The sequence below is a fragment of the Hevea brasiliensis genome, chromosome 10, assembly GCF_030052815.1.
Source record: "Hevea brasiliensis isolate MT/VB/25A 57/8 chromosome 10, ASM3005281v1, whole genome shotgun sequence".
Classification (NCBI taxonomy): Eukaryota; Viridiplantae; Streptophyta; class Magnoliopsida; order Malpighiales; family Euphorbiaceae; genus Hevea; species Hevea brasiliensis.
The window spans coordinates 2346867-2357672 of NC_079502.1; the positions used below are offsets into that span (position 1 = coordinate 2346867).

The 10806-nt window shown below is 36.3% G+C and overlaps 2 protein-coding genes across 2 annotated transcripts; both read right to left on the reverse strand.

The window, feature by feature from the left end:
• Positions 1-525: 525 nt before the first annotated feature.
• Positions 526-4822, reverse strand: LOC110634978 (uncharacterized). Its single transcript, XM_021784145.2, has 5 exons — positions 4464-4822; positions 3364-3405; positions 3175-3281; positions 1993-2027; positions 526-821 (listed from the first exon to the last, which is right to left on the reverse strand). The coding sequence occupies exons 2-5, from the start codon at positions 3364-3366 to the stop codon at positions 754-756; spliced, it is 213 nt and encodes a 70-aa protein (XP_021639837.1). The 5' UTR covers positions 3367-3405; positions 4464-4822; the 3' UTR covers positions 526-753.
• Positions 4823-5307: 485 nt separating this feature from the next.
• On the reverse strand, positions 5308-9946 carry LOC110634962 (receptor protein kinase-like protein ZAR1). The gene is made up of 2 exons (XM_058128892.1): positions 7901-9946; positions 5308-6255 (listed from the first exon to the last, which is right to left on the reverse strand). The coding sequence occupies exons 1-2, from the start codon at positions 9414-9416 to the stop codon at positions 5618-5620; spliced, it is 2154 nt and encodes a 717-aa protein (XP_057984875.1). The 5' UTR covers positions 9417-9946; the 3' UTR covers positions 5308-5617.
• Positions 9947-10806: the final 860 nt, after the last annotated feature.

Sequence of the window (10806 nt, forward strand, 5' to 3'; positions counted from 1 at the left end):
TGTGTCCCAGCTGCACTTAAGCCCCAAAAGGCTCTGATTTCAGCTTGAGCTTTGGCTTTTTCTTCTCACATTCCTCAGGAAGTAACTAATGCCTCTATGGTTACCTTCTTAGTTTTCACACCCCCTATGTATGAATCAGATAACTACATCAATACATGCTCTAAAATCACTATTGTCCAACTTAACAAGTGGGGAAAACATGGTGCCTCTTTATTTAGCACAGAGTCTCTCTCGGTCTCTCTCTCTCTCTCATCTTCAATATTTATGAAAGGATCTATGTATCCAATGTGTGAAAAACATTCCATGCAGTAACATATTTTCTGAAATTTTGATACTTTCACTCCATTGAATCTCAGAATTGTAAGTTTGTTATGTACTGTCGGCTCAGGTTGATGCCATAATCAAAACCATTATAAAATAAACCTTTCAGGTGATGAAAATCCCCCATCTTCCAAAAAATATAAAAAATAAAACAAAAAAAATGTCATACACTCAATTTCGCATGGATTGAAAGACTCCTCAGTATCCAGTAATCTAGTAGTCATATTTTAAATAATATAATCAACAACAAACATTTTTGCCAAAGAATGCCTTCAAAACAAGTTCATAATATCATAATGAAACAATGGTTATCAATACACTTCTTATCACAGAAATGATTTGAATGACATCAAATTCCAATGAGTGGCATATTTACCCGTACAAATAAAAAACGGAGCTTACTTCCAAATACACAAATAAGATTCTTCTTCCTCAGAAAAATATTATCGACACACCCATTGTGAAGCACCCCACAGCCACCCAGGGGCTCAACCGCTCACCTATTTCAGCACACGTACAAGCTGTCAGATTGTACTTCATGCTAGCATATGCAATTAGAAGTTCATGACAATCAGAATAAACATAGACACTATCAGAAGACAATTTGAGTTGTAGGTTTATTTCACATGATTTACATGACTAAAAGTTTGATTGCTGAATATAAATTAGTTGCCAAATTAGTGACAGGCGCACGAGCCTAACAGTCGGTCATGTTTTTACAAGATTTACAAAACAATGTCATTTTTGCGTATTTCCATGTTATATAATCAGAGTATCCAAACCTCAGCAGTACCATATTAAGCTTTTATCCAAAGCTCAATAATGTTGTTCTAATTGTATGTATTTCCAACCTCAATAATTAGAAATCTTAGAATTCTAAATCAAATTATAATTGCATACTAGAATTCATGGTTGCATAAAATAAAATGTAAATCATTATATTACACATACTATCAACAATTTAATGCAGAACCCTACACAAGTTAAATCCCATGAAACTTCACTACCATTCCTTTAATCCCAATTAATTGCTTTGAACAACATAGATTTTAATCATCAGCTAGGAAAGCTACTCAAACTGATGGAAATCTCTAAGAGATTCTATTAACATGAAGTCATGATTCCTATGATCTCATATTTGCCTGAAGACAGCACAATCAACAAATTACAAGTATGCATTTGGAAATTGCATGTGAACTGCTTTCCTGCCCTACCCCACCCAGTTGCTACCAACTGAATTAATATCCAGAGATTGAATCCTAATCTTCAATCCTTTCATCTCTATTTAGTTCAAAAATTAAACTCTTCTACTATTTTAGATTTTATTTTTTTTCATCGATCCTATAAAATGCTGTCTCGTGACTTTAGTGTCCAAAGATGCACAATGTGCATGACAATTTTCCACTTATTATAATAATACATGGATCAGGGTAACTCTCTTTATATGCAAAGTTTAAAAAATTTTATGTAATTCAAAGGAATTGCAATTTATCTTGAAAAATTTAGGTCCACACTAATAACTAATTCAAATATAGGGAGGAAAAGGAATACATTATTTGCCACACGAAAAGGTTGTCTAGAAATAGAAAATGCCAATAGAAAGATGAATATATGATATATTTGTCACTAGTCCATTAAGTAATGATAATGCAATCAGATAAGATACCCTACCTATTCTGGCTGCCTTCCAGAAAAACCCTCGAAACCTGTCCAAAAGGCTTATTACAGTCAATAGTCCCATAATCACCAGTCCCTATAGATAAACCACATTGCCCAAAAAAACAAATTCACTTTGAATATCTTGTAAGAACACTGACATGTGCTCGACATGGAAAGAGTCAAACAGCAAATTATTTGATTGCATAACCAAATGCAAGATTGGAAGAAGGGGAAGAAGAAGAAGCTTGCATTTTATTTTTTCATTTCAGAATCTGTTTCTAATTCCTTTTTGCCATTATTTTTTCAGCATAGTTATTGTGGAAGATAATGAAGGTGTATCAAGTGCTGTTGTTATAACATTGCTTTTAATGATTCATTGATCCCAACTTTTGAAGTTTGTTTTTTATGTATATATTTGTGAAAATCATTTGCTAAATTTTTCATGGGTCTTTTGGATTAAGCAAAGATTAATCATACGTTTGATCTAGTTTAATATTCAAGTCTTCAGTTAAATGTTCAATTTTGTTCAATTGGATTATTCACATTTATTTACTAGTTAGAATTTGGAAAATAGTATGATTCTTAAGACATTTATATCTATAATAATTTGGTTTTATTTATTTGGATTGCAAAAATATTGTTACTTGTCTAGTTTTTATTGTTAAATATTATATGGTATTGATATAGAGAATTATCTTATATTTTATTTTATATTTTTGTACCTTACCTCACTCAAGTGCGTGCCTAGGCTCTCGCACCCCTTGGTGCCTTAGTGCGCCTTTAATAACTATAGACTTTTCAAAAGTTCATAGACTATGGATTTAATGTGCATTTGTACAATGTAATATAACTAATAAAAACATAGACGTTTTTATCCATATTGTAAAATTAAAAATATTCTATTTCATTGATAGGAAATCTCATCAGAATTCTATTCAATGCAAACCAATAATTTGAATTTCCTTTTCAGAAATCATCTCAAATCTAAAAACTTATCCTTTTCAAAAGAGAAAATTCCCATTAATAAAATCAAAGGAGAAATAAACTCGTATGCATCAGCACATTTCCCACTAACATAATAATAATAATAATAATAATAATAATAATAATAATAATAATAATAATAATAATAATCAGATTGCAACTAGACCCATGAAATAAGAACTCAAGTTAAAATGGATAGAGGATACATACCCTGTTCTCTGTTCCAGGATTGCTGGAAAGTGCATCTTCACAAAAGTGCAAGTACAAATTCCCAATAGCACAACCGTAAGAAACGAATGAAAATTGAAGAGTGCTGACTGAAAAAGCGACAACAACTGATATCAAAATACTAACCCATTATTAAATGAAATCCCATTCTTCAAAAATCAAATACTTTACCATGTTTTGATCCTCAAACTGATAGCTTTTCTTCCTTCAAATCTACAAATAAAATTCAACGAACTCCCAAATTTCAGAAACTTAACAATAAGCACATCCATTTGGAATACAAATCCAAGAAGGGCAAAGTAGCCAGCTTTGAGTAACAATTGCATGGCAAGCCTAATGCATAACAGAAAAGAAAACTAAACTGACAATTGTTTGATGAATTATAGAAAAATTAAAACCTAAAATCAGCTACTTGTTTGCAAATAAAGATGAATTCGAACAAATCGAGGTAATACGAAAGAACTTTTAAACAAGTTAGGGCTTCCTGAAGGGAGGGAATAGAGCGTAGTAGAGCAAAGAATATAGGTGTAAGGTACACTTGCTGGGAAAAATAGATAGATTTTGGAGGAATAGAGCGAAGTAGAGCAAAGAATATAGGTCTAGAGTACACTTGCTGGGAAAAATAGCTAGATTTTGGATCCAGGCTTCGCAGGAGCTCACAGGGTCGACAAAATCACCCAAAAGTCTATGCATATAAGAATTCCAGTTCAACATTTATAAGCTAAGGCAAGAGAAGGCAAGTCAAAGTGAACAAAAATTGAAGAAACCCAAACCAAATTCATTATGACCCTTCACTGAACACCTAAAGTCACTGTGATTGTAAAATCATTTTATGAAACTTGTAAAACCAAAACAGCAGCATCTTCACAGAATACTATCCAATATCTTTTATTCACTTTCTGGCTATGATGCCCTAACACTATCACTGTACTTTTGATCGCTCAAAATAAATGTGAATCGAAATAAACGAAACAGTTCACCAAATATGAAGCTCTACTAAACCACACATTAAAATTTTTTTATTTCTTTTCGAAGGGTTGTGATAATAACACAGAATTGATTGGGAAAAAACTTTTTTCCCCTCCCTTCTGTCACTAAATTTTTGCAAAGAAACATACAAATTATAGCAACATTATGCAGAAATTAAGAAAATTTTAGCAATTGGAACTACACAGACCTCAGTAGGAGGTCAAATCTTGCTAGACTAGTAAATCACCCTCATATAGAAATCAGAACCCTAAAACCTAAAATCGAATGTGAGAAATCATTACCTTAATCCAATGGACAGGCCGAGACAGTTGATCAATGAGCCAAGATGAGTGAGTGAGATTGAGTGCGACGCAGCGACAGTGAGGACCACGAAGAGAGATGAGAGAAAAGAGAAAAGGGAGGACCGAGTGTCCGAGAGGGAAGCAGACAGCAGTGAATGTGATGGAGGGCGACTCCCAATTGGGTGAAGGCGAGGCCGTGAGAGAGGGTAGAGAGAGCAGAGAGGAAGGATAATGCTAGATCACGAGAGCCTTCGACTGTGCGAGAAGAGCTAAAGAGGTGGAAAAAGTGGAGTCGGAAACAGAGAGGAGATTTTACGTTTTACTCTTCGGCTGTGGGTGGGTGTATTGTAAAACGACACTTTCCACGTCTAAAAACGGCAATGGTATATATAAAGGAATTAAAGTTCAGTTCGTTCGAGCTTTTAACTCTTGATACGCAACTCATAAATATTTTTTTAAAAAATATTTTTTATTAAATTAATATTTTGCATTTATATATTATTAAATTTTAAAAAATATAAAGTTATTTTTTTAAAATGATTTAATTTTTTTATTTTTTATTTGATATTTTTTTAAATGTTGTAATGGCTAGAAAATAAGAAAATTATGTGAGGATGCGGATTGCATCCAAAAATTATCATAAAATTGTTAAATTGAATTGAATTAAAATCAAATTTTTTTAATTTAATTTGATTTAATTTTCTAAGTGAGACTTTCATAATTTTTACATTTTCATATTTCAGTTACTTGGCATTAACCCAATAATCTGGAGGAGAAAAAAAAAATCAATAGAAAGAGAGGTAAAAATGGAACAAAGAGCTCGTTGGCAAGCAAATGCAAAATATAGAAGAGAAACGGAATATGGATGACATTTTTATTACAACACATCCCAATCCATGGAAGTGGGATGGAAATTTAAATTACAAATACAAGCTACTTATTACTTACCCCACAAAAGAAAAACAATTTATACCCAATTATGCTACCAAAAATTTTGGATCTGATTCTTTAGTCATTGGAAATCGAAGTTAATTGGGTGGCTGAAGCTATCTTTAAGCTACCTCAACCTCTCAAAAAATTCGCCATGGCAAAACTGGAAAGCTCATTGCAATTTGCAAAATCAAGAAACTTTCAAGCCTTCTTTCTGTTTTTTTCTATGTTCCGATCCTCTCGAGATTTTCAGACACATTTTTCATCCTCGGTCGAACCTCAGGGTCTGATTCAGTGCAGGCAAGAGCAACATGGAAAACTGCTAGTACCTCCTTCTTGGCATGCACTTCTTGGAGCAACATTGGGTCTACCATATCTGATAATGGGTTCTCTTCTTCAAACCCTTTCCTTACCCACCTTACCAAGTCTGGAATTTCTATAGAAGTTGATGTGGTTGGTGAAAGTTCAGGAGATTTCCCTGTCAGCAGTTCAAGCAAGACAACTCCAAATGAATACACATCCCATTTCTGGGTAGGTCTGTTGCCAGGAACACGAGCTTCTGGAGCACAGTAATTGTTGGTTCGCTCGGTTTGGACTGATTTTACGTAAGGTAAAGCTCCACCAATAAATCCACCTGAGGAAGAAGGATTGTTACCAGTGATATTGATTAGTCTGCTTAGACCAAAATCAGAAATATAAGCCTGGAATTCGTTGTCGAGGAGGATGTTGGATGGTTTGATGTCCCCATGGACGAATTTTCTTGGACTGCATTCATGGAGGTAGGCTAAGCCCCTGGCTGTTCCCTTGGCAATTCTCAGCCTGGTTGCCCATGACAGACTGGACGATGGCTGACCACTTCTCCCTGTAGAATAAAATTAGTCAATTTTTAATAACAGTTTGCTTGTTTAATTACTGTGTTTGTAAATGTACTTTAAGCTTGACTAGTTTGTCTCTAAATTATAAGATCATGTTGTACTTCTACTCAGTATCTTCCCTAAAAACAAAAAAGAAACCAAAAAGACAAGCAGACAAAGTTGTTATTAAATGTTTGCTATGCTGCCTAGACAAACAATCCTTAGCTTCATGAAGCCTGTGCTAATCACTCACAGTGTGCTCTCACCTCACACAGATGAGCCCTTCTGTCAGCAACAAGCAACTAGTCAAGACAACTTGAGCGGTGAGACTCAGTGAGAGAAATATGAAGATAATGTGGTCCAAATCCGTCAGAGGGGACCCTAAAAGCAACAGCCACCTAACCACATTTCTATACTAAGGGACAAGCTCTTGATCACTGCATCTACATATGATACTCAGTTTTTTTTTTTTAAGAAAATCATTATATTTAAACTAAGTTTTTTTTTTAAAATGTTTTCCCTCAAACACAAAAGACATGGAACTTGAAAGGAAGAACAGAAAGTAGAAAAAGAAAAGCTAAAAATTCAGAGAAAAAAGTGAAGAGGAAGAATACAAAGGAACCTTCATAAAGTACCTTTAAACGAAAAAATCCAAAATCCAGGTGTAATGTAATTAGATTATGGAAGGAAGATTAACAAAGGAGGATGAACATTATCGGCAGGGGACCATATATCTACAGCCTGGAAGCAGCATTTACTGAATAACATGAGTAATTGGTGGTGACCAATGAGTTTTGATTAAGTAATGTTGAATTCATTTCTAGAGCTGAGGTCTCCAATTCGAACTCTAGATGGGTATTTTTCAGACCCATGTATGATCCTGTGATGAGAGATCTGAAGTGCTCGAGTCCTTTAATCATCAACAATTCAGCAATCTATCCCTTGCATGGCCAGGCCAGTGAAAGAGGGGCCAACCAGCGTGTCTGGTAGATCTCACTCGGTCACAACCAATGGTGCCTACTACCTAACTCCAGGATCCCACAATAAACTTTGGAATTTATATGATTAATATTCACTCCAATCATTTATCTCCAACCCCATGACTCTAATCCACTAGGAGTAATAATATGCATTAAATCATTAGTTTTTTTAAAAAAATAAAATTAAAACTTATTGATAAGGATGATTAGTGTGATGTGTAAATATTGACATTAATTTTGCAAGACATTTGTATAGTACCGTTAAGAAGGGAAAGCGAGAGCACACAACGCGCATGGAGAAAAAAGGGTGTAGAGTTAGGATGAGAGCATGGGTGGTTGCAGTAAATCATAGCCGGTAGGCCACACCACACATGCTGCACACAGTGTTGATACTATAATGGCCAACTCTATGTCCACTAATTAGGTCTATTTTCACCAACTTATTCAATTACTAAAGGCATGTCACCCACCTCGTAAACCTATCTTTGAGTCTCCACTCTCCTGCTAAAGAAAAGGTCAATTTTGATTGTAACGTACTTAAGCCCATTTGTCTTCTACCCAATTCCCACCAACTAAGCCATTAAGAAAGAGCACCACCACAGTTTCACAAGAACCAGAAACTACAAGGACTGTAATGAGAGAAACAAAGGGAAAAAATAATAGCTAAACTGACCTCTAAGAGCAGTAGCCAAGTTGCCATTGGAGATGAAATCACTGATAAGAAGTTTCTCATCAGGGGCCCAATAATAAGCTCTTAATTTCACTATATTTGGATGCTTAACCTTCCCAATAGCCTGGACTTCAGCTACAAACTCTCTATACCTCTGCTCTCCTCCCTCGCCGAGCCTCCTAACCGCCACCGGAATCCCATTTCCGAGCACCACCTTATATACTATTCCCAACCCACTTTTCCCCAATACATAAGCTGAAGCTCTAAGCAGCTCGTCCAGTTCAAAGCTAAAGCCTTTGTCAATTGCTACCAGCTCACCTTCTCCTTTCCCTTGCTCTGCTTTCTCTACATCTTCTGCTTCAGACTCCTCGTTTCCGAAGCCATTGACGCAGGAACAGAGCCCGCAGGCATGCGATTTCTCGTTCCCGCCAAATTTGGTCTTCCCTGTGCAGCTACAGCCTTTAGAATCATCTTTCTTTTTCCAGTACACATAGATTATTACTAGACCAATGAACGCTACACCAGCTGCATCAGCTACTGATATAAGTATAATCAACCCAGAACTTAAGCCTTTCTTGGGATTATCATCGGATTCCGGCGTCGAATTCTGGCTTGCCGGTGAGCTCTTTGTAGAGTCTTTACACTGTTTCTGGAGAGGAAACCCACATAACAGAGGATTGTTCAGGAAAGCAGTTGGTCCTTGGTTAGCAAATGACCCTGTTTGAGGTATTTCGCCGGTTAAATTATTGTTTCGCAGATCAAAACTCACGGTGACGGGCAAATTTCCCAGAGATTTTGGGATTCTCCCAGATAAATGATTGAAAGAGAGATTTAAGGTATTAGAAAGAGACTTGAGTTCGCCGAGATCATTGGGTATTGATCCACTGAACTCGTTAGATGAAAGATCGAGCTGAACTAAATTGTCCAATTCTGGCCAAATACCAGCAGGAATCGCACCGGAGAATTTATTTCGCGCTAAAATCAGCCTCTGCAACTGCTTGCAATTGTTTAAATTCTCTGGTAAAGGACCCGATAGAGAATTGTTTGAAAGATCGAGGTTTTGGAGTCTGGGGAGGTTACAGATAGAGGGAGGAAGAGGACCTGAGAGATTGTTACCATAGAGGAAGAGGCTGTGAAGTGAAGTGGCGTTAAAGAGCTCAACAGGGATCGACCCATAAAAGTTATTGCTATGAAGATTGAGTCGTCGAAGATACACTAGAGTTCCCAGCTCAGACGGTATATACCCACGTAGATTCTTGCCGGCGATAGCGATTCCGACGACACGTGGGTCTGGGAATCCGGAAATGTTCATACAGGAAATGCCAGTCCAGTGGCAAGGGGTGGGGTCGTCGTCGTTCCAATCGGCAAAAGGGGAATCACCGGATGGCTGATCGACGGCGGATTTTAAAGCAAGAAGGGAAAGACCATCAGGAGAAAGAGAAAGAGTTAGTTTGGTGCTGCAGAAGAGGAAGAAGAAGAAAGAGAAACAGAGCAATGCTAAAGAAAGGTCTTTTTTCATATTCTCTATGTTTGCTTCTTAGTGGGCTTTGCGTACTAAGTTAGAGGAGAAGAAAAACGCAGAGAGTGAGAGATATTTACAGTGAAGAAGAAAGGAGGAGAAGGAAGAGAATGTGGAGGTAGGGAGATGGTTGGGCGTAGACTGTGGAGAATTTATGAGAAAGAGACTTGAGAAAGAAGAGATTTTGATTGAGATGGGCCCACCTCCCGCCAAAAGGACAGAAACAGAGAGAGAGAGAGAGAGAGAAAGAGAAAGAGAGGTTGCTGATGGGATTGGGAAGGGAGTAGAAGAAAAGCAACTGATAGAGTTGTGTGCTGGTGGTGGTGATGGAATTTGTATTTTTGAGTTAATGGGTAATCTTTTTTTTTTTTCTTTTTCTTTTCGTGGCTTGGAAAGGAATGAAATTTCCGTTATTGTTGGAAATGAGTACAATTTTGGGATGTTTTGTTTATACATCGTATCATCACCTGACCTTGTGGTTTGTTGCTCGGATAAATTGGTTGGCCAAGTACACCACTCATGAGAGTTGCTGGGTGCATATGCATCAACCATTTGTTCAAGATTTAAACTTTGTGATTACTATTACACTTAACAAAAGTCTCAAGTACTCTTTAATCCCTTTTTGTACAATCATCGGAGATGGTGAACATGTTAATTTGCCTGTCTTTTCCTACTCTTTAATATCTCAGGTAGATAATACATTGACAAGGACTTGGTACTAAGTCAGTACACATACCTCGCCTTTGCCTGTAGGGCAACTGATACCAGAAAACGCAGTTACGTTAATTTCACAGCCTTGTCCTTTTAGGACAAATACCCAAAATTTGGTTGAGAATGCTACTTTTTGGACGGTGAAATACTACTGTTATTGGAGGAACGAGACTATACTTACTGAATGTAATAACGGCTAGTTAGCTACACCAATGTAAATGGTTGGTGCAACCTCTTATCAAATAAATTAATAGGAATATTAGATAATTACTAAACTTAAATGAATGAACAAAGTATTATAGCTATAATTGAGGAAGATTTTATTTTGCTATTAATCACACAACAAACCTTAAACAATCCAAGATTGATTATTAAGATTGGAAGTTCATTTTCTGATCAGTCCCTTTCATGTAACCAACACCACTTGCTTAGAAAATAACATAATAATCTCATTGACACTTGTGTTTTACATTTTCATGCATTCTTCTAGTTTGATATATCTTGACTCCTAGTAAAGGCTTAGTGGGTTTTAATTATCATCATACAATTGCTTAATGGAAAAGAGCTAAATGATTAGATCTCACTTTCCATCATGAAAACATGCTTAGAAGCTAACAAAGAGAATGAGAGAGGAAGAAGGGCTCTTTCCGGCTTGTATTATTGTTTGCTTATTAATGTT

Excerpts from the sequence above, each read along its gene's own strand:
- LOC110634962 (XM_058128892.1), bottom strand. The coding sequence starts at position 9,416 with ATGAAAAAAGACCTTTCTTTAGCATTGCTCTGTTTCTCTTTCTTCTTC. Across the intron at positions 6,256-7,900 it reads CTTGGCTACTGCTCTTAGAG|GGAGAAGTGGTCAGCCATCG; the intron begins GTCAGTTTAGCT and ends TTTATTCTACAG.
- LOC110634978 (XM_021784145.2), bottom strand. Across the intron at positions 2,028-3,174 it reads ATCCTGGAACAGAGAACAGG|GTTTCGAGGGTTTTTCTGGA; the intron begins GTATGTATCCTC and ends CCTTTTGGACAG. Across the intron at positions 822-1,992 it reads CTGGAAGGCAGCCAGAATAG|GTGAGCGGTTGAGCCCCTGG; the intron begins GTAGGGTATCTT and ends GTGCTGAAATAG.